Below are 21,527 nucleotides of genomic sequence, written 5' to 3'. Positions count from 1 at the left end.
TAATTGGAGCAGGAGCTGGCTCAGGAGGTGCCCAATTATTTTCATTTGTCAACATATTATTCAATAGAATTTCAGCTTCATTCGGTGTTATTTCCCTGAAAAGAGAACCAGCACAAGTATCCAGGTAATCTCTGGAAGCATCAGTTAGTCCATTATAAAAGATATAAAGTATTTCAGGTTTCTTAAGAAGATGATCAGGCAAAGCATTAAGTAACTTGAGAAGCCTCCCCCAAGCTTGTGGGAGACTCTCTTATTTAATTTGCACAAAGTTGTATATTTCCCTCAAAGCAGCTTGTTTCTTATGAGCAGGGAAATATTTAGCAGAGAAGTAATAAATCATATCCTGGGGACTACGCACACAACCAGGATCAAGAGAATTAAACCATATCTTAGCATCGCCCTTTAATGAGAACGGAAATATTTTGAGTAAATAGAGGTAACGTGATCTCTCATTATTAGTGAACAGGGCAGATATATCATTTAACTTAGTAAGATGTGCCACAACAGTTTCAGATTCATAGCCATAAAATGGATCAGATTCAACCAAAGTAATTATATCAGGATCAACAGAGAATTCATAATCTTTATCAGGAACACATATAGGTGAAGTAGCAAAAGCAGGGTCAGGTCTCATTCTATCTCTAAGTGATTCTTTGTTCCATTTAATTAATAACCTCTTAAGCTCATATCTATCTCTGTAAGCTAAAATAGCTAGAGAAGCATCTTTATCAAAAAGATAACCTTTAGGAATAACAGGCATATTTTCATCATCACTATCATCATCGTATTCAGATTCAATAATTTCTTTTTCTCTAGCCCTAGCAATTTGTTCTTCTAGAAAATCACCAAGGGGCACAGTAGTATCAGACATAGAAGCAGTTTCATCATAAGTATCATGCATAGCAGAAGTGGCATCATCAATAACATGTGACATATCAGAACGAATAGCAGAAGCAGGTGTAGGTGTTGCAAACTTACTCATAACAGAAGGTGAATCAAGTGTAGAGCTAGATGGCAGTTCCTTACCTCCCCTCGTAGTTGAGGGATAGATCTTGGTTTTTGGATCTCTCAAGTTCTTCATAGTGTCCAGCAGATATAAATCCCAAGTGACTCAATGAATAGAGCTATGCTTCCCGGCAACGGTGCCAGAAAAAGGTCTTGATAACCCACAAGTATAGGGGATCGCAACAGCTTTCGAGGGTAGAGTATTCAGCCCAAATTTATAAATTCGACACAAGGGGAGCCAAAGAATATTCTCAAGTATTAGCAGATGAGTTGTCAATTCAACCACACCTGGAAACTTAGTATCTGCAGCAAAGTGTTTAGTAGCAAAGTAATATGATAGTGGTGGTAACGGTAACAAAAGTAAAGATAGCAAAAGTAATATTTTTGGTATTTTGTAGTGATTGTAACAGTAGCAGCGGAAAAGTAAATAAGCGAGAACCAGTATATGGAAAACTCGTAGGCACCGGATCAGCGATGGATAATTATGCCGGATGCGGTTCATCATGTAACAGTCATAACATAGGGTGACACAGAACTAGCTCCAATTCATCAATGTAATGTAGGCATGTATTCCGTATATATTCATACGTGCTTATGGAAAAGAACTTGCATGACATGTTTTGTCCTACCCTCCCATGGCAGCGGGGTCCTATTGGAAACTTAGGGGTATTAAGGCATCCTTTTAATAGAGAACCGGAACAAAGCATTAGCACATAGTGAATACATGAACTCCTCAAACTATGGTCATCACCGGGAGTGGTCCCGATTATTGTCACTTCGGGGTTGCCGGATCATAACACATAGTAGGTGACTATAGACTTGCAAGATAGGATCTAGAACTCACATATATTCATGAAAACATAATAGGTTCAGATCTGAAATCATGGCACTCGGGCCCTAGTGACAAGCATTAAGCATAGCAAACTCATAGCAACATCAATCTCAGAACATAATGGATACTAGGGATCAAACCCTAACAAAACTAACTCGATTACATGATAAATCTCATCCAACCCATCACCGTCCAGCAAGCCTACGATGGAATTACTCACGCACGGCGGTGAGCATCATGAAATTGGTGATGGAGGATGGTTGATGATGACGACGGCGACGAATCCCCCTCTCTGGAGCCCCGAATGGACTCCAGATCAGCCCTCCCGAGAGGTTTTAGAGCTTGGCGGCGGCTCCGTATCGTAAAACGCGATGATTTCTTCTCTCTAATTTTTTCTCTCCGAAAGCAAATATATAGAGTTGGAGTTGGTGTCGGAGGGTCAACAGGGGGCCCACGAGGTAGGGGGCGCGCCCCCCACCCTCGTGGAAAGGGTGTGGGCCCCCTGGTCTTCATATTTGGCGAGGATTTTTTATTTTTTTTCTAAGACCTCAGTTTCAGGTCATTCCGAGAATATTTGTTTTCTGCACATAAAACAACATCATGGTAATTCTGCTGAAAACAGCGTCAGTCCGGGTTAGTTCCATTCAAATCATACAAATTAGAGTCCCAAACAAGGGCAAAAGTGTTTGGAAAAGTAGATACGACGGAGACGTATCAACCATGTGAAAAGGGAGAAGCTCACTAGGGGCCGGCGGTGGAGCTAGCTGGAGGCGGCCGGCGATGAGGTCCGCGGTTGGGGGGCGACGCCGCAGGCTCGGGGGCACGCGCGCGACGACGGGGAGAAGGGCGCGCGAGGAGGTCCGGCGCGTCGGTGAGGGCGTCGGGGCAGTGCTCGTGGAGGTGACGGCCGGCGCAGTCCGGCAGCCTGGCGGCGTCGATATGGTCGCGGCGCCGTCGGGGGAGAGGAGAGATCGAAGGAACAAAGTGAATGGAAAACTGCTAAGTGTTGCTTATATACACTCAGCATTAGTCCCGGTTCATGGCACCAACCGGGACCAATGCACCCCTTTAGTCCCGGTTGGTGCCACCAACCGGGACCAAAGGCATCTTTTCAGCAGCCCAAAGGGCGGGAAGCGGTGGTCTTTGGTCCTGGTTGGTGGCACCAACCGGGACTAAAGGGGGTGCATTGGTTCCGGTTGGTGCCACGAACCGGAACCAATGCACCCCTTTAGTCCCGGTTTGTGCCACGAACCGGGACCAAAGGCCTTGCACAGCCGGGTGGTGGTGGGAGTTTAGTCCCACATCACTAGTCGAGAGGGGCGCGCAGTGGTTTATAAGCCCCACTGCTGCACCCCTCTCGAGCTCCTCTACATTGCAGGCTTACGGGCCTAATTGCGACTGTTGTGCCTGATGGGCCTACTGGGCCTTCTACGGGCCTGAATCCTGACCCATTGATGTGTTTCTTTTCGTATTCATGCTGTGCTGGCCCAGTAGGTGGCAAATTTTTATATTTTAATTTTTGCTTTATTTTTTTGTTTTGTTTCTACTTACAACAAAATACTTATTTATTTTATTTTATTTTTTTCTAATTACTTATTTATTTTATTTTATGATAATTATTTTTGCTATTAAACTTTCTAACAAAAAAAGTTCTTTATGAAAATTCTTTTTGCTTTTAATGATTTTGAACAGAAAATACTTTGATAATTTTAGTTGCATCAATTTTATATAATTTTAGTTTCATAAATTTTAGAGGTTGCTTATAATGTTTTGAACAGAAAATACTTTGATATTTTTAGTTTCATAAAATTTATTTATGTTATTAAATTTTATTTTATTTTATTTTATTTTATTTTTTTCTACTTATATATTTTATTAAAGTTTATATTATTTCGTTTCAAATTATTTATTTATTTTATTTTATGATAATTCTTTTTACTGAAAGACCCTGAAATTCATTATTTTTCATGCATTTACTGATTATTTTGAACTATAAGACCCTCAAATTGAGAAGTACTACAAATGAACTTTGAAAAGGTTAAAAATTGGCATGGTATCATCATTTCACCCACATAGCATGTGAAAGAAAGTAGAGAGGCTTACGGCAAAAACTGGATGCACTTCGTGTACAAAATGCACAATCTCTTTCGAAGTATCAAAGTTTTATACGGGAACTCATCTGTTACAAAGGGATTTCATTTTTTGAACTTATTTGAACTCCATACTTTTTTTGTGTTCAAAATGCACCATTCAAAGCCACATCATCAATTTTCAACCCTTTCTGGTTTCATTTGTTATTTTTCATGCATTTACTGATTATTTTGAGCTATAAGACTCTGAATTGAAAAGCACTACAAATGAACTCTGAAAAGGTTGAAAGTTGGCATGGTATCATCATTTCACCCACATAGCATGTGCAAGAAAGTAGAGAGGCTTACGGCAAAAACTGGATGCACTTCGTGTACAAAAATGCACAATCTCTTTCGAAGTATTAGGGTTTCATACGGAAACTCGTCTGTTACAAAGGGATTTCATTTTTTTGAACTTATTTGAACTCCATACTTTTTCTGTGTTCAAAATGCACCATTGAAAGCCATCATCAATTTTCAACCCTTTCTGACTTCATTTGTTATTTTTCATGTATTTATTGATTATTTTGAGCTATAAGACCCTGAAATTGAAAAGCACTACAAATGAACTCTGAAAAGGTTGAAAGTTGGCATGGTATCATCATTTCACCCACATAGCATGTGCAAGAAAGTAGAGAGGCTTACGGCAAAAACTGGATGCACTTCGTGTACAAAATGCACAATCTCTTTCGAAGTATCAGGGTTTCATACGGAAACTCGTCTGTTACAAAGGGATCTCATTTTTTTGAACTTATTTGAACTCCATACTTTTTCTGTGTTCAAAATGCACCATTCAAAGCCACATAATCAATTTTCAACCCTTTCTGACTTCATTTGTTATTTTTCATGCATTTACTGATTATTTTGAGCTATAAGACCCTGAAATTGAAAAGCACTACAAATGAACTCTGAAAAGGTTGAAAGTTGGCATGATATCATCATTTCACCCACATAGCATGTGCAAGAAAGTAGAGAGGCTTACGGCAAAAACTGGATGCACTTCGTGTATAAAATGCACCATTCAAAGCTACATCATCAATTTAGTACATATAGCTCTCATGGATAGATAAGTGACCAAATTAATAGAAGTTCATCATTACATTAAAGACAAAGTACATACATAGTTCTCATTGAACAACATATAGCTCTCCAGAGCATCTATAAACCATACATTGAAACTATGTGAAACCTTTCAATGCAACCATAAATGCGATTATAATCACAACCAAGGTAAAAATTGATCCAACGGCATAATGATACCAAACCTCGGTATGAATGGCATATTTTCTAATCTTTCTCATCTTCAATCGCATTGCATCCATCTTGATCTTGTGATCATCGACGACATCCGCAACATGCAACTCCAATATCATCTTCTCCTCCTCAATTTTTTTATTTTTTCCTTCAAGTAATTGTTTTCTTCTTCAACTAAATTTAACCTCTCGACAATAGGATCCATTGGAATTTCCGGTTCAACTACCTCCTACATAAATAAAATCTATGTCAACTTGATGGGCATAATTGTCATAAACAATAAATGAACCAAATAGTTATAAAAGATAATATATACCACATCTGAATCATAGCCAGGACGAGGGCCGACGGGGCGGATACCAAAACCATCGCACTATATAAGCACAAGCAATAATAAAAATAAGAAAATTAGACAAGTATCTATCTAAAGTAAGAATTTTTTTTCTTTCAGAAGAAGATAAGAGGCTCACCACAGTGGTGCAAGCGACGAGATCGGCGCGGGCGATCGACGGCGGTGAAGACGGGGACGGGGACGGGACGTGACGGACCGCTAAACCTAGACAAATCTCGGGAAAAATGGAGCTTGGAGGTCGAGCTTCGAGAGGAGAAAGCTTAACTAGCATGGCTTGGGCATTTCATCGAACACCTCGTGTGCATAGGAGGTGAGCTAGAGCACCCAAATGCCCTCTCCTCGCCGGCCAGAAAAAACAGAGCATTGTGGAGTGCTTTGCTGCAGCGACGGGGTATATATAGGCAACTCATTTGTCCCGGTTCATGGCTGGAACCGGGACTAAAGCCCAGCCTTCTGTCCCAGTTCGAGCCAAGAATCAGGACCAATGTTTGTGGGCCAGGAGCGAGGCCCATTGGTCCTGGTTCGTGCCTGGAACCGGGACAAATGGGTCCATACGAACCGGGACCAATGCCCACGAGGCCCCGGCCGGCCCCCTGGGCTCACGAACCGGGACGAATGCATCCATTGGTCCCGGTTCGTGGAAGAACCGGGACTAATGGGCTGGCCAGGCCCGAACGAAAGCCCCTTTTTCTACTAGTGATCATTAAGTTTGTGTTAACTTAATTCTGCAACTATGATTGTCAATAAAATAAAAATAGTAATAATTTCACCAGAAGAGATCTTAGCTCCAATACTCTTTTGATGTATGTTATCATGCTTTTCGAAGCAAGTCGCCTCACATTTTACTTCAAAAAATCAAATTATCATGTTTAACAAATAAATAGATTTTGTGGTGTTTGGTGACTTTTTCTCTTATGCATCAGATATTTTATGGCCACCCGAATTAAATCTAGTTAATATTTTTGGTATGCACAAGATCAGATTTGAGAGATATGAGGAGTAGAAAGTACTAGGTATTAGGATGTTTTGAGTCTAAGTAATACTCCCTTTGTTTCAAAATAAGCGTCTCAACTTTGTACTAACTTTAATATAAAATTGTACTAAGCTTGAGACACTTATTTTGAGACGGGGGGAGTAGGTATCAGGTGGTGTTTGGCTGGAGTTAGCCCATTAGATGAATTAGCCCATTACTTAAATATTAGTCGAACTTTTAGTAGAAAAATTAACTAGCCCATTGTTACCCCAAAAAATAAGCTAGCCCATTATTTATCACATACGTGCATGTATGGACCATTTAAAAATCAATCCGTGAATGCACGGGTGTCCAGGTGTCCAGGTAAACCACAACTACGAGTAAAATGTGCCCATTGTATATCAAGCATGTACAGTGTCTCATAACCAACAGTGTCTCACATCCAACGAGCCCGGTCAAGTGCCCGGGGTGGCTGGGCGCTGGCTCCCCCCTGGCTGGTACCCCGATTATGCAAGACAAATTTCGCACAAGGCATTACTGGTTTCAGTGCTGCAACAAAACCGGCTTCTTCACGTCCTTGATGATCATCGCGTCACTCGCCAGGTACAGGTATAGCAAGAAGATCATGACTGTTCCTTTCAGATGCCTTGTAGTACTTTGTTTTGTGAGCTTAGGAACTAGCTTTGTCACGGGCACGTGAGACACTGACATGAGCGCCACCTCGCAACTGACGTCTGTCATTTTTAACATTGTCTACATGACGTGGGATCAGATTAAGGAAGAGTATTATAAGCTTTGTGGATCCCTCGATTAGTACTACGAGTAAGTTATGGCAAAGAAGAAGAGTTGCAGAAGAAACAAAAGAAAAATCCTGAACAGCCTGCGTGCAAACTTAGTAATGCCCTCATGGAGTCAATGGTAATTGTGGTGAACCCTGGTTTGTATTTGCAACTGCGTGAGAAGCTAGCTTTTGGTACCCATTAGTAACTCGTATTTTGTTACATGAAGTTGTAATAAGTTGATTCCTCATATGTCAGTCAGACTTGGGGATGTTGTTACGACCTCTGCAACGTTTTCTTAGAACAAAGGCTCAAAAGGAGCCCGGCTTTGAATTAACAAAGCCATCAACCGACCATGATTACAGGACTACCATTTACAACAAAAAAACATAGAGCGGAAAAAAGATACAATGTGCTCAGTAGAACAACTTGAAGGCAAAGAACAGTGCCATCAAACGCCGCTACGCCAAAAACCAGCAAACCTACAAAGGCTACGGAGGAAGGCACCACCGTGCATGTTTTGTGTCACTGACTGACATCCGAGGAAGACATGGGCAACACGTGATCTAGCTCCGGCGCCGCAAAGGGCCCCTACCTTTCACCCGGGCTCGACGGGTGCCGCACCGGCGGCCGGCAGAGCGGTTCACCCTAGAACCCAGAACAAAGATCCCAAGCTGCCAAAGGAGAGGCACCAGGAACATCCCACATGAAATGGAGAGCCGATCGCCCAATCACCGTCGCCGGCCGCAGCAAGGCAAAGCACCAGACGAGAGTTGTCGAAACGAAGGCGCTGAAAACCAGGAGAAGGCCAAAAGGATGCAGGACCATGCATCGGTTAAGGATAGGAGTCTCTATAGCCCAAGGCATATCACTGGCATCGAGAAAGGGACCCCGATCCTCTCGCACTAGCGGCTGGAGACCTCCACACCTGGACTAGAGCAGGCTGCCGAAGATGATATCAGACCAATACAATTCGCCCACGAAACACCACCAACTCCACCACCACTTGAGCACTTCCCGGACGACGCCTTCAGAAAGGGTCACTCCACCAGGGTTCCGTGGTCGCCATGAACTGAGGAACTGGGGTTTTCACCTGAGCTGTTGGGTGGGGTGGGAGGTACAGGAAGCTCACCGAAGCCTTCAGCAAGGGGAACGGCGCCCAAAGGCTGCGGCTTCGCTGTGGCTCCCACGCCCGCCAGGGGTTTCTCCCGGATCCGCACCCAACCACCAGATCCGCACACCCGCCATCCGAAAACGGCGACCAAAGCTACCAGGGACAGGGGACGGCGTGGATCAGAGCAGATCGAGACTGAGGACGACGATTCTCCAAGGAACAGCCATCCTGCGGGAGGCCCCTGCAGCCGCCGACGCTCGTCGCCTCTGCGCTACCCGCGTGACTAGGGAGACGGCCCACCTGCACCCTACGGCGCTGCCTGAAGGAAATATGCCTTAGAGGCAATAATAAAGTTATTATTTATTTCCTTATTTCATGATAAATGTTTATTATTCATGCTATAATTGTATGAACCGGAAACATAATACATGTGTGAATACATAGACAAACAGAGTGTCACTAGTATGCCTATACTTGACTAGCTCGTTAATCAAAGATGGTTATGTTTCCTAACCATAGACAAAGAGTTGTTATTTGATTAACGGGATCACATCATTAGGTGAATGATCTGATTGACATGACCCATTCCATTAGCTTAGCACCCGATCGTTTAGTATGTTGCTATTGCTTTCTTCATGACTTATACATGTTCCTATGACTATGAGATTATGCAACTCCCGTTTGCCGGAGGAACACTTTGTGTGCTACCAAACGTCACAACGTAAATGGGTGATTATAAAGGAGCTCTACAGGTGTCTCCAAAGGTAAATGTTGGGTTGGCGTATTTCGAGATTAGGATTTGTCACTCCGATTGTCGGAGAGGTATCTCTGGGCCCTCTCGGTAATGCACATCACTTAAGCCTTGCAAGCATTGCAACTAATGAGTTAGTTGCGAGATGATGTATTGCGGAACGAGTAAAGAGACTTGCCGGTAACGAGATTGAACTAGGTATTGGATACCGACGATCAAATCCCGGGCAAGTAACATACCGATGACAAAGGGAACAACGTATGTTGTTATGCGGTCTGACCGATAAAGATCTTCGTAGAATATGTAGGAGCCAATATGGGCATCCAGGTCCCGCTATTGGTTATTGACCGGAGACGTGTCTCGGTCATGTCTACATTGTTCTCGAACCCGTAGGGTCCGCACGCTTAAGGTTTCGATGACAGTTATATTATGAGTTTATGAGTTTTGATGTACCGAAGGAGTTCAGAGTCCCGGATGAGATCGGGGACATGACGAGGAGTCTCGAAATGGTCGAGACGTAAAGATCGATATATTGGACGACTATATTCGGACATCGGAAAGGTTCCGAGTGATTCGGGTATTTTTCGGAGTACCGGGTAGTTACGGGAGAAGCAATGGGCCTTGATGGGCTTTAGTGGGAAGAGGAGAAAGGGCCAAGGGGCTGCTGCGCCCCCCTCCCCTCTGGTCCGAATTGGACTAGGGAAAGGGGGGCCGGCCACCTTTCCTTCTCCTCCACTTCCTTCTCCCTTCCTCCCCTCTTGGTGGACTCCTACTAGGACTTGGAGTCCTAGTAGGACTCCACATCCTGGCCGCACCAAGCCTTGGCCGGCCTCCTCCTCCTCAATCCTTTATATACTGAGGCAAGGGGCACCCCATAGACACACAAGTTGATCCATGTGATCTATTCCTTAGCCGTGTGCGGCGCCCCCAGCCACCATAGTCCTCGATAATATTGTAGCGGTGCTTAGGCGAAGCCCTGCAGCAGTAGTACATCAAGATCGTCACCACGCCGTCGTGCTGACGGAACTCTTCCCCGACACTTTGCTGGATCGGAGTCCGGGGATCGTCATCGAGCTGAACGTGTGCTAGAACTCGGAGGTGCCGTAGTTTCGGTGCTTGATCGGTCGGATCGTGGAGACGTACGACTACATCAACCAAACGCTTCCGTTGTCGATCTACTAGGTATGTAGATCATACTCCCCCTCTCGTTGCTATGCATCACCATGATCTTGCGTGTGCGTAGGAAATTTTCTGAAATTACTACGAAACCCAACAGTGGAATCAGAGCCAGGTTTTATATGTTAATGTTATATGCACGAGTAGAACACAAGTGAGTTGTGGGCGATATAAGTCATACTGCTTACCAGCATGTCATACTTTGGTTCGGCGGTATTGTTGGATGAAGCGGCCCGGACCGACATTACGCGTACGCTTACGCGAGACCGGTTCTCCCGACGTGCTTTGCACAAAGGTGGCTAGCGGGTGACAGTTTCTCCAACTTTAGTTGAACCGAGTGTGGCTACGCCCGGACCTTGCGAAGGTTAAAACAGCACCAACTTGACAAACTATCGTTGTGGTTTTGATGCGTAGGTAAGATTGGTTCTTGCTTAAGCCCGTAGCAGCCACGTAAAACTTGCAACAACAAAGTAGAGGACGTCTAACTTGTTTTTGCAGGGCATGTTGTGATGTGATATGGTCAAACGTGATGAGATATAAGTTGTTGTATGAGATGATCATGTTTTGTTAAAGTTATCGGCAACTGGCAAAAGCCTTATGGTTGTCTCTTTATTGCATAAGATGCAAGCGCCAAATAATTGCTTTTCTTTATCGCTATGCCATAGCAATAGTTGCAAGAGCAATAGTTGGCGAGACGACCATGTGACGACACATTGATATAGATCAAGATGATGGAGATCATGGTGTCATGCCGGTGACAATAGAGATCATGACAGTACTTTGGAGATGGAGATCAAAGGCGCAAGATGATGATGGCCATATCATGTCACATATTTTGATTGCATATGATGTTTATCTTTTGTGCATCTTATCTTGCTTTGATTGACGGTAGCATTATAAGATGATCTCTCACTAATTATCAAGAAGTGTTCTCCCTAAGTATGCACCGTTGCGAAAGTTCTTCGTGCTGAGACACCACGTGATGATCGGGTGTGATAGGTTCTACGTTCAAATACAACGGGTGCAAAACAGTTGCACACGGAATACTCAGGTTATACTTGACGAGCCAAGCATATACAGATATGGCCTCGGAACACGGAGACCGAAAGGTCGAGCGTGAATCATATAGTAGATATGATCAACATAGTGATGTTCACCAATGAAACTACTCTATCTCACGTGATGATCGGACATGGTTTAGTTGATTTGGATCACGTGATCACTTAGAGGATTAGAGGGATGTCTATCTAAGTGGGAGTTCTTAAGTAATATGATTAAATTGAACTTAAATTTATCATGAACTTAGTCCTGGTAGTATTTTGCAAATTATTTTGTAGATCAATAGCTCGCATTGTTGCTTCCCTGTGTTTATTTTGATATGTTCCTAGAGAAAATTGTGTTGAAAGATGTTAGTAGCAATGATGCGGATTGGATCCGTAATCTGAGGTTTATCCTCGTTGCTGCACAGAAGAATTATGTCCTTGATGCACCGCTAGGTGACAGACGTATTGCAGGAGCAGATGCAGACGTTATGAACGTTTGGCTAGCTCAATATGATGACTATTTGATAGTCTAGTGCACCATTCTTAATGGCTTAGAATCGGGACTTCAAAGACGTTTTGAACGTCATGGAGCATATGAGATGTTCCAGGAGTTGAAGTTAATATTTCAAGCAAATACCTGAGTTGAGAGATATGAAGTCTCCAACAAGTTCTATAGCTAAAATATGGAGGAGAATCGCTCAACTAGTGAGCATGTGCCCAGATTGTCTGAGTACTACAATCGCTTGAATCAAGTGGGAGTTAATCTTCCAGATAAGATAGTGATTGACAGAATTCTCTAGTCACCATCACCAAGTTAGTAGAACTTCGTGATGAACTATAATATGCAAGGGATGACAAAAATAATTTCCAAGCTCTTCGTGATGCTGAAATCGACGAAGGTAGAAATCAAGAAAAACATCAAGTGTTGATGGTTAACAAGACCACTAGTTTCAAGAAAAAGGCAAAGGGAAGAAGGGGAACTTCAAGAAGAATGGCAAGCAAGTTGCTGCTCAAGTGAAGAAGCCCAAGTCTGGTCCTAAGCCTGAGACTAAGTGCTTCTACTGCAAAGGGACTGGTCACTAGAAGCGGAACTACCCCAAGTGATTGGCGGATAAGAAGGATGGCAAAGTGAACATAAGTATATTTGATATACATGTTATTGATGTGTACTTTGCAAGTGTTTATAGCAACCCCTCAGTATTTGATACTAGTTCAGTTGCTAAGTTTAGTAACTCGAAACGGGAGTTGTAGAATAAACAGAGACTAGTTAAGGATGAAGTGACGATGTGTGTTGGAAGTGGTTCCAAGATTGATATGATCATCATCGCACACTCCCTATAATTTTGGGATTAGTGTTGAACCTAAATAAGTGTTATTTGGTGTTTGCGTTGAGCATGAATATGATTTGATCATGTTTATTGTAATACGGTTATTCATTTAAGTAAGAGAATAAATAGTTGTTCTGTTTACATGAATAAAACCTCATATGGTTACACACCCAATGAAAATAGTTCGTTGGATCTCGATCATAGTGATACACATAATCATAATATTGAAACCAAAATATGCAAAGTTAATAATGATAGTGCAACTTATTTGTGGCACTGCCGTTTAGGTCATATTGGTGTAAAGCACATGAAGAAACTCCATGCTGATGGGCTTTTGGAATCACTTGATTATGAATCAGTTGATGCTTGCGAACCATGCCTCATGGGCAAGATGACTAAGACTCCGTTCTTCGGAACAATGGAGCGAGCAACAGATTTGTTGGAAATCATACATACTGATGTATGTGGTCCGATGAATATTGAGGCTCGCGACAGGTATCATTATTTTCCGATCTTCACAGATGATTTGAGCAGATATGAGTATATCTACTTGATGAAACATAAGTCTGAAACATTTGAAAAGTTCAAAGAATTTCAGAGTGAAGTGAAAAATCATCGTAACAAGAAAATAAAGTTTCTACGATCTGATCGTAGAGAAGAGTATTTGAGTTACGAGTTTGGCTTTCAGTTAAAAACAATGTGAAATAGTTTCACTACTCACGCCACATGGAACACCACAATGTAATGGTGTATCCGAACGTCATAACCGTACTTTATTAGATATGGTGCGATCTATGATGTCTCTTACCGATCTACCACTATCGTTTTGGGGTTATGCATTAGAGACAGCTGCATTCACGTTAAATAGGGCACCATCTAAATCCGTTGAGACGACACCGTATGAACTATGGTTTGGCAAGAAACCTAAGCTGTTGTTTCTTAAAGTTTGAGGTTGCAATGCTTATGTGAAAAAGTTTCAACCTGATAAGCTCAAACCCAAATCGGAGAAATGTGTCTTCATAGGATATCCAAAGGAAACTATTGGATACACCTTCTATCACAGATCCGAAGGCAAGACTTTTGTTGCTAAATTCGGAAACTTTCTAGAGAAGGAGTTTCTCTCGAAAGAAGTGAGTGGGAGGAAAGTAGAAAACTTGATAAGGTAATTGTACCTTCTCCCTTATTGGAAAGTAGTTCATCATAGAAATCTGTTCTTGTGACTACTACACCAATTAGTGAGGAAGATAATGATGATGATCATGTAACTTCAGATCAAGTTACTACCGAATCTCGTAGGTAAACCAGAGTAAGATCCGCACCAGGGTGGTACGGTAATCCTGTTCTGAAAGTCATGTTACTAGACCATGACGAACTTGCGAACTATGAGGAAGCGATGATGAGCCCAGATTCCGCGAAATGGTTTGAGGCCATGAAATCTGAGATATGATCCATGTATGAGAACAAAGTATGGACTTTGATGGATTTGCCCGATGATCGGCAAGCCATAAAAATAAATGGATCTTCAAGAGGAAGACGGACGCTGATAGTAGTGTTATTATCTACAAAGCTAGAATTGTCGCAAAAGGTTTTTCGACAAGTTCAAGGTGTTGACTACGATGAGAGATTCTCACTCGTATCTATACTTAAGTCTGTCCGAATCATGTTAGCAATTGCCGCATTTTATGAAATCTGGCAAATGGATAAACAAAACTGAATTCCTTAATGGATCTATTGAAGAAGAGTTGTATATGATGCAACTAGAAGGTTTTGTCAATCCGAAAGGTACTAACAAATGTGCAAGCTCCAGCGATCCATCTATGAACTGGTGCAAACATCTCGGAGTTGGAATATACGCTTTGATGAGTTGATCAAAGCATATAGTTTTATACAGACTTGCGGTGAAGCCTGTATTTGCAAGAAAGTGAGTGGGAGCACTACGGCATTTCTGATAAGTATATGTGAATGACATATTGTTGATCGGAAATAATATAGAATTATTCTGTAAAGCATAAAGGAGTGTTTGAAAGGAGTTTTTCAAAGAAAGACTTCGGTGAAGCTGCTTACATATTGAGCTTCAAGATCTATAGAGATATATCAAGACGCTTGATAAGTTTTTCCAATGAGTACATACCTTGACAAGATTTTGAAGTAATTCAAAATGGAGCAGTCAAAAAAAGAGTTCTTGCCTGTATTACAAGGTGTGAAGTTGAGTAAGACTCAAAGCCCGACCACGGCAGAAGATAGAAAGAGAATGAAAGTCATTCCCTATGCCTTGGCCATAGGTTCTATAAAGTATGTCATGCTGTGTACCAGATCTATTGTATACCCTGCACTGATTTGGCAAGGGAGTACAATAGTGATCTAGGAGTGGATCACTGGACAGCGGTCAGAATTATCCTTAGTGAAATAAGGATATGTTTCTCGATTATGGACGTGACAAAAAAGGTTCGTCGTAAAGGGTTACGTCGATGCAAGTTTTTGACACTGATCTAGAAGAATCTAAGTCTCGGTCTAGATACATATTGAAAGTGGGAGAAATTAGCTAGAGTAGCTCCAAGCAGAGCATTGTTGACATAGAAATTTGCAAAATACATGCGGATCTGAATGTGGCAGACCCGTTGACTAAGATTCTCTCACAAGCAAAACATGATCACACCTTAGTACTCTTTGGGTGTTAATCACATAGCAATGTGAACTAGATTACTGAATCTAGTAAACCCTTTGGGTATTGGTCATATGGCGATGTGAACTATGGGTGTTAATCACATGATGATGTGAACTATCGAAGTTAATCACATGGTGATGTGATCTAGATTATTGACTCTAGTGCAAGTGGGAGACTGAAGGAAATATGCCCTAGAGGCAATAATAAAGTTATTATTTATTTCCTTATTTCATGATAAATGTTTATTATTCATGCTATAATTGTATTAACCGGAAACATAATACATGTGTGAATACATAGACAAACAGAGTGTCACTAGTATGCCTCTACTTGACTAGCTCGTTAATCAAAGATGGTTATGTTTCCTAACCATAGACAAAGAGTTGTTATTTGATTAACGGGATCACATCATTAGGTGAATGATCTGATTGACATGACCCATTCCATTAGCTTAGCACCCGATCGTTTAGTATGTTGCTATTGCTTTCTTCATGACTTATACATGTTCCTATGACTATGAGATTATGCAACTCCCGTTTGCCGGAGGAACACTTTGTGTGCTACCAAACGTCACAACGTAAATGGGTGATTATAAAGGAGCTCTACAGGTGTCTCCAAAGGTAAATGTTGGGTTGGCGTATTTCGAGATTAGGATTTGTCACTCCGATTGTCGGAGAGGTATCTCTGGGCCCTCTCGGTAATGCACATCACTTAAGCCTTGCAAGCATTGCAACTAATGAGTTAGTTGCGAGATGATGTATTACGGAACGAGTAAAGAGACTTGCCGGTAACGAGATTGAACTAGGTATTGGATACCGACGATCAAATCCCGGGCAAGTAACATACCGATGACAAAGGGAACAACGTATGTTGTTATGCGGTCTGACCGATAAAGATCTTCGTAGAATATGTAGGAGCCAATATGGGCATCCAGGTCCCGCTATTGGTTATTGACCGGAGACGTGTCTCGGTCATGTCTACATTGTTCTCGAACCCGTAGGGTCCGCACGCTTAAGGTTTCGATGACAGTTATATTATGAGTTTATGAGTTTTGATGTACCGAAGGAGTTCAGAGTCCCGGATGAGATCGGGGACATGACGAGGAGTCTCGAAATGGTCGAGACGTAAAGATCGATATATTGGACGACTATATTCGGACATCGGAAAGGTTCCGAGTGATTCGGGTATTTTTCGGAGTACCGGGTAGTTACGGGAGAAGCAATGGGCCTTGATGGGCTTTAGTGGGAAGAGGAGAAAGGGCCAAGGGGCTGCTGCGCCCCCCTCCCCTCTGGTCCGAATTGGACTAGGGAAAGGGGGGCCGGCCACCTTTCCTTCTCCTCCACTTCCTTCTCCCTTCCTCCCCTCTTGGTGGACTCCTACTAGGACTTGGAGTCCTAGTAGGACTCCACATCCTGGCCGCACCAAGCCTTGGCCGGCCTCCTCCTCCTCCATCCTTTATATACTGAGGCAAGGGGCACCCCATAGACACACAAGTTGATCCACGTGATCTATTCCTTAGCCGTGTGCGGCGCCCCCAGCCACCATAGTCCTCGATAATATTGTAGCGGTGCTTAGGCGAAGCCCTGCAGCAGTAGTACATCAAGATCGTCACCACGCCGTCGTGCTGACGGAACTCTTCCCCGACACTTTGCTGGATCGGAGTCCGGGGATCGTCATCGAGCTGAACGTCTGCTAGGACTCGGAGGTGCCGTAGTTTCGGTGCTTGATCGGTCGGATCGTGGAGACATACGACTACATCAACCAAACGCTTCCGTTGTCGATCTACTAGGTATGTAGATCATACTCCCCCTCTTGTTGCTATGCATCACCATGATCTTCCGTGTGCGTAGGAAATTTTCTGAAATTACTATGAAACCCAACACTGCCTGCCGCACAGGCCACGCCGTTGGCCGCCGCCCCGGAAGCCAAGGCTCTCCACGCAGGGCGGAGCAGTCGAGGTCCCCGCCGCCCCCATCATGGGCGGTGCCGACCGGCCGCGCCGATGGCCACCTCTGGTGGCGGCGGAGGGAGGGGGCGGGGGGACTAGGTGGTGGCGGCTAGGGTTGGCCCCCGAGTCGCCTCGGAGGAGACGACGCGGGGGTTGGTCCAAGTCTTCAAGATTCTGTCCTCAACATACTTTGCTACTAGAGCTTCTCAAGACACTCAATCCTCTGCAACGTTGGTAGCTTATGAGTGTCGAAAGATCACGGAAGCGTGTGCTATAACTTCTAGCATGATTAACTACACAAATAAACCCAGCAAGGAAAAGAGATAGTAGATTAAGGGCACCATCCATGTTTTTGTACGTATTGCTGTGCGATTTGAAGGTGAACATCCGATTCATGTTCTTTGTAAACGTGGGGCCACTACGTTCGTCGTTCAGTTACACTCCCTCCGTAAACTATTATAAAAATGTTTAGATTGCTATTTTAGTGATATAAACGCTCTTATATTAGTTTACAGAGGAGGTGCATGGATATCCCGAAGTTACAACATTGTTCAAGTCATGTTATTAAGTTCATGCCCACCCAGCACCCGGTGTCATTGGTGCTCATGCCCGTTGTGTTCAGCGCGCACTTCGATGTTGCCCTGGGCATTGCTGTGCCGTGCCGTTTGGCCTCCTGACGGATCTCCTCGTATTGTTGTGCGATGTATCCACCAGGCCATGACCCAGTACAAAACAGCAAAACCATGGCCTTTTCTATGCAGCACCAGAGCCTGTCGTCTTTGTCGCCGACAATTGTTTCTTGCAGCAACCATTTTCTTTGGTTCCATCATCTTTGACTCTGGTTCTAGTAAAAAAATCGCGTTGCAGCACCGGGGTCTCTCCTGTCTCCACCGCTGGCAGCTGTTGGTTGTAGCAACCATGATCGCTGGTTCCAACATATATCAACTCTGGTTCAAGCATCGCCGGACCCTTGGGTCGCAAGCTCCTGGCAGGCCAAGCCGATGTCCCTCCCCTCTGTCTTCCCCCTGCAGCAGCGCCTCCCCTCCTTAGCCGGTCTGCGAAGCAAACCAAGCTATGCGAAAAAAGCAGCGCCCATATCCAGGGCCTCCTAGCCCGCCTCGCCGGAGAAGAAAAAAGAATGGAAGGGGAGTGAAAATGATGCGTCACATAGAGGAAGGTGAGGCTGGGAGGAGATAAGGTTGGGGGAGGTAAGCAGCGCGGGGCCCACAGCGACGGCGGCCAGCATGGCACAAGACAAAGTGGCAGATCCCGTGTGGATCACGCGACACCCGCGAGAGTGGCCGAAGATTCGGCGGGTCGACCGGAAGGCAATGTTTCCTAATACTTATGGCATATCTAAATGTGCCTTAGCAAAACTGGATAAAGACCACTAGACTTGTGGTTTTGTGTTACCTTGTCCTTAAAGGTTGTGACTGTTAGTTTCTTTATGGACCCCGCTGTCACAGGAGGGTAGGATAAAAGATGGCATGCAAGGGACGTGGAGTATCTACACCCGAGCTCAAATGAGCTCGGGTGAACAGTAAAATCGAAAAACATTTTAAGAATGTTCAAAAAATTCTGATTTTTTTTTGATAAACTTTGACAAATGTTCTAACTGCTTGCAAAATTTCATCTTCAGATTACATTCGTGGAAGGCGTGACAAAAAAACAAAATCAATGCTCCGAAAATGCTACTTTCAAAGCATATCATGAGCGCGGGCTGCTCATCGCCGCCGCTCAACGAACTGTGCACAGTGTGACATCCACGGTGCATATCATGAGCGACCTAATACAAGAGCTCAACACTTGCATCCAATATTACCAACGTATGGGTGAGTTCACGGTGGGCGCCATCGATGATCTCCGAGCAGGATGAGATGCTGGACTCATATATCCAAAGTTACGGGAGGCCTCTGATGAGCCCCTAAGGTGTGATACAGCGTTCTTTCACGGAGTCAAGAAGAATCTCATGGAGAAAGAGAACTCAGAGAACAAAAATTTGGCCCACTTAGCCAGTAGCATCACATTTCTGTTGTTCAATCGGCGTTCTTAGTAGACATGGTCGGGTACTTTACTTTGAGCATATATGAATAAATAGAGATCTCCACCGCTTCCTTACATGTCGTGTCCCTTTTTTCCTTTGCTTGTTTAATCATCAATCCTCTGCAGTATATATCACCTCATCAACGTTAATACATAAATTTACTACTAGGATACTCTTCTAGTTCTTGCAGGATCCTCACAAGTCAGCAGCACAAAACTAGAATTATTCGTCACGGGCAGAGATGTAAAGCTCAGAGTCAGTCTATATGCAGATGATGCAATAATATTTGCAAACCCAGACCAGGAGGAAATTGACAAGCTGCTACAACTCCTCAAGCTGTTCGGTGACGCCTCTGGCCTGCACCTCAACCAAGCAAAATCCTCAATAAGCCCCATCAGATGCGATGAGCTGGACCTGGATCTCATTCTGCAGAGTTTTGGAGGGCAAATCAGGCCTTTCCCAATAACATACCTTGGTCTTCCAATCAGGCTGGGACGACTACGACTTGTGCATCTGCAGTTTGTACTTGATAGGATAAGAGCTAGGCTGGCCGGCTGGAAGGGCAAGTTAATATCAATTGCTGGAAGAAGGGTGTTAGTCCGCTGTGTTCTCACGGCAATCCCCACTTTTGCCCTGTCCGTGTTGCGAGCGCCGAAAAAATTCTTCAAGGAAGTTGACAAAGCAAGGCGGCGCTTTCTCTGGGCACAGGATGATGACCTCGCCGGAGGAAAATGCAAGGTCAACTGGATGACGGTTTGCTCGCCAACGGAAAAAGGGGGATTGGGAATCCACAACTTGAGCAAATTCTCCAGAGCCCTCCGGTTGCGCTGGCTATGGCTTGCCTGGCACCACCAAGAACGCCCGTGGGCAGGCACTGAGCTGCCATGCGATCAGCAAGACATGGCTCTGTTTGCTGCTGCCACAACGGTGACCCTCGGCGACGGGAAGACGGCCTCTTTTTGGAGCTCCACCTGGCTCACCTCGCCACCGTTGGCCGCCTTGTTCCCCGACCTGTTCAAAAGATCGAGAGGAAAACAGAAAACAGTGGCGGCTGTGCTGCATAATGACTCATGGATTCAGGATATGCGACATCGAGGCTACGACGACATCGCTACAAGCTTCCTTCTCATGTGGCGAGTCATTGCGGGTGCAAACACGATGTTGCAAGCAGGGACCCAAGACACCATCAGATGGATTTTTGACGCCTCCGGGAAATACTCAGCAGGCTCGGCATACAAGGTCCAATTCGCGGAGACACAACAGACGGACAACAAGGCTCTCCTATGGGAAGTTTGGGCCCCTGCCAAGGTGAAGTTCTTTTGTTGGCTGCTGCTCCAGGATAGGCTATGGTGCAACGACAGATTGCAGAGGAGGGGATGGGTAAATGGCTACTTCTGTCGGCTGTGCATGCGAAGCCTTGAATCATCAGTTCATCTGCTCTGGGAGTGCCCACTGTCTCAGGAAATTTGGCGAAAGGTTGCCTCCCTCCCGGGGTGCACCAGTATCTTAGCCACTCCAAACGGGCCTCCGGGATCGTCAAAGCAACGGTTCAGACGAGCCATGCGCGCAGCAGGAACGGCAAACAGGAAAAGGGTGCAGTCTACAATGATGCTGGTGGCCTGGCATATATGGCTGGAGAGGAATGCAAGAACCTTCAGAGATCGCCAACGTCAGAGTGCTGAAATCCTTGCAGCAATCAGGCAAGACATGGATTCCTGGAGGCTCGCCGGAGCCAAATGCCTGGAAACACCACTTGGTGACCCAGGCTGATCTCTGTTCAATTTTTAGGCAAATGGCGACCCCTCTAGTGGCGCCAACTCTGTAACCCCCACCATGATCACTTGATCATGAATTTTTTTTCCGCATGCTCCCTGCTTAATCAATGAAAAGCCAGCAGTGCTGGATCTTTCAAAAAAAAGAATTATTCGTTAGGAAAAAACTAGTATTATGTCATTTCCAGAGAGTTATCAAATCTTCCAACACTTACTTTGCATTAATTGGATACATTTTCGTGTCACTAATTCAAAATAAATGTAGTGGATAATCCCGTGGAAATCCATTTGGGTCTTAGGGACATCTAGTTTTCTTTTCTTTTTTTTGCAGGAAAGAGGCATCTAATTTTCAACGGCTAATT

General features: G+C 44.2%; 1 protein-coding gene across 1 annotated transcript; it reads left to right on the top strand.

Annotated features, from left to right (window-relative positions):
* The first annotated feature begins 2,617 nt into the window (after positions 1–2,617).
* Positions 2,618–21,163, top strand: LOC147966713 (uncharacterized). The gene is made up of 3 exons (XM_087530928.1): positions 2,618–2,821; positions 18,989–19,181; positions 19,584–21,163. The coding sequence occupies exons 1-3, from the start codon at positions 2,618–2,620 to the stop codon at positions 21,161–21,163; spliced, it is 1,977 nt and encodes a 658-aa protein (XP_087387054.1).
* The last annotated feature ends 364 nt before the right edge of the window (positions 21,164–21,527 follow it).

This window comes from Triticum urartu, chromosome 6A, assembly GCF_056163025.1.
Source record: "Triticum urartu cultivar PI428250 chromosome 6A, HENAU_Tu73, whole genome shotgun sequence".
Lineage (NCBI taxonomy): Eukaryota > Viridiplantae > Streptophyta > Magnoliopsida > Poales > Poaceae > Triticum > Triticum urartu.
Note: the sequence above shows the minus strand (reverse complement) of the source record. Positions and strands in the feature narration are given on the sequence as shown.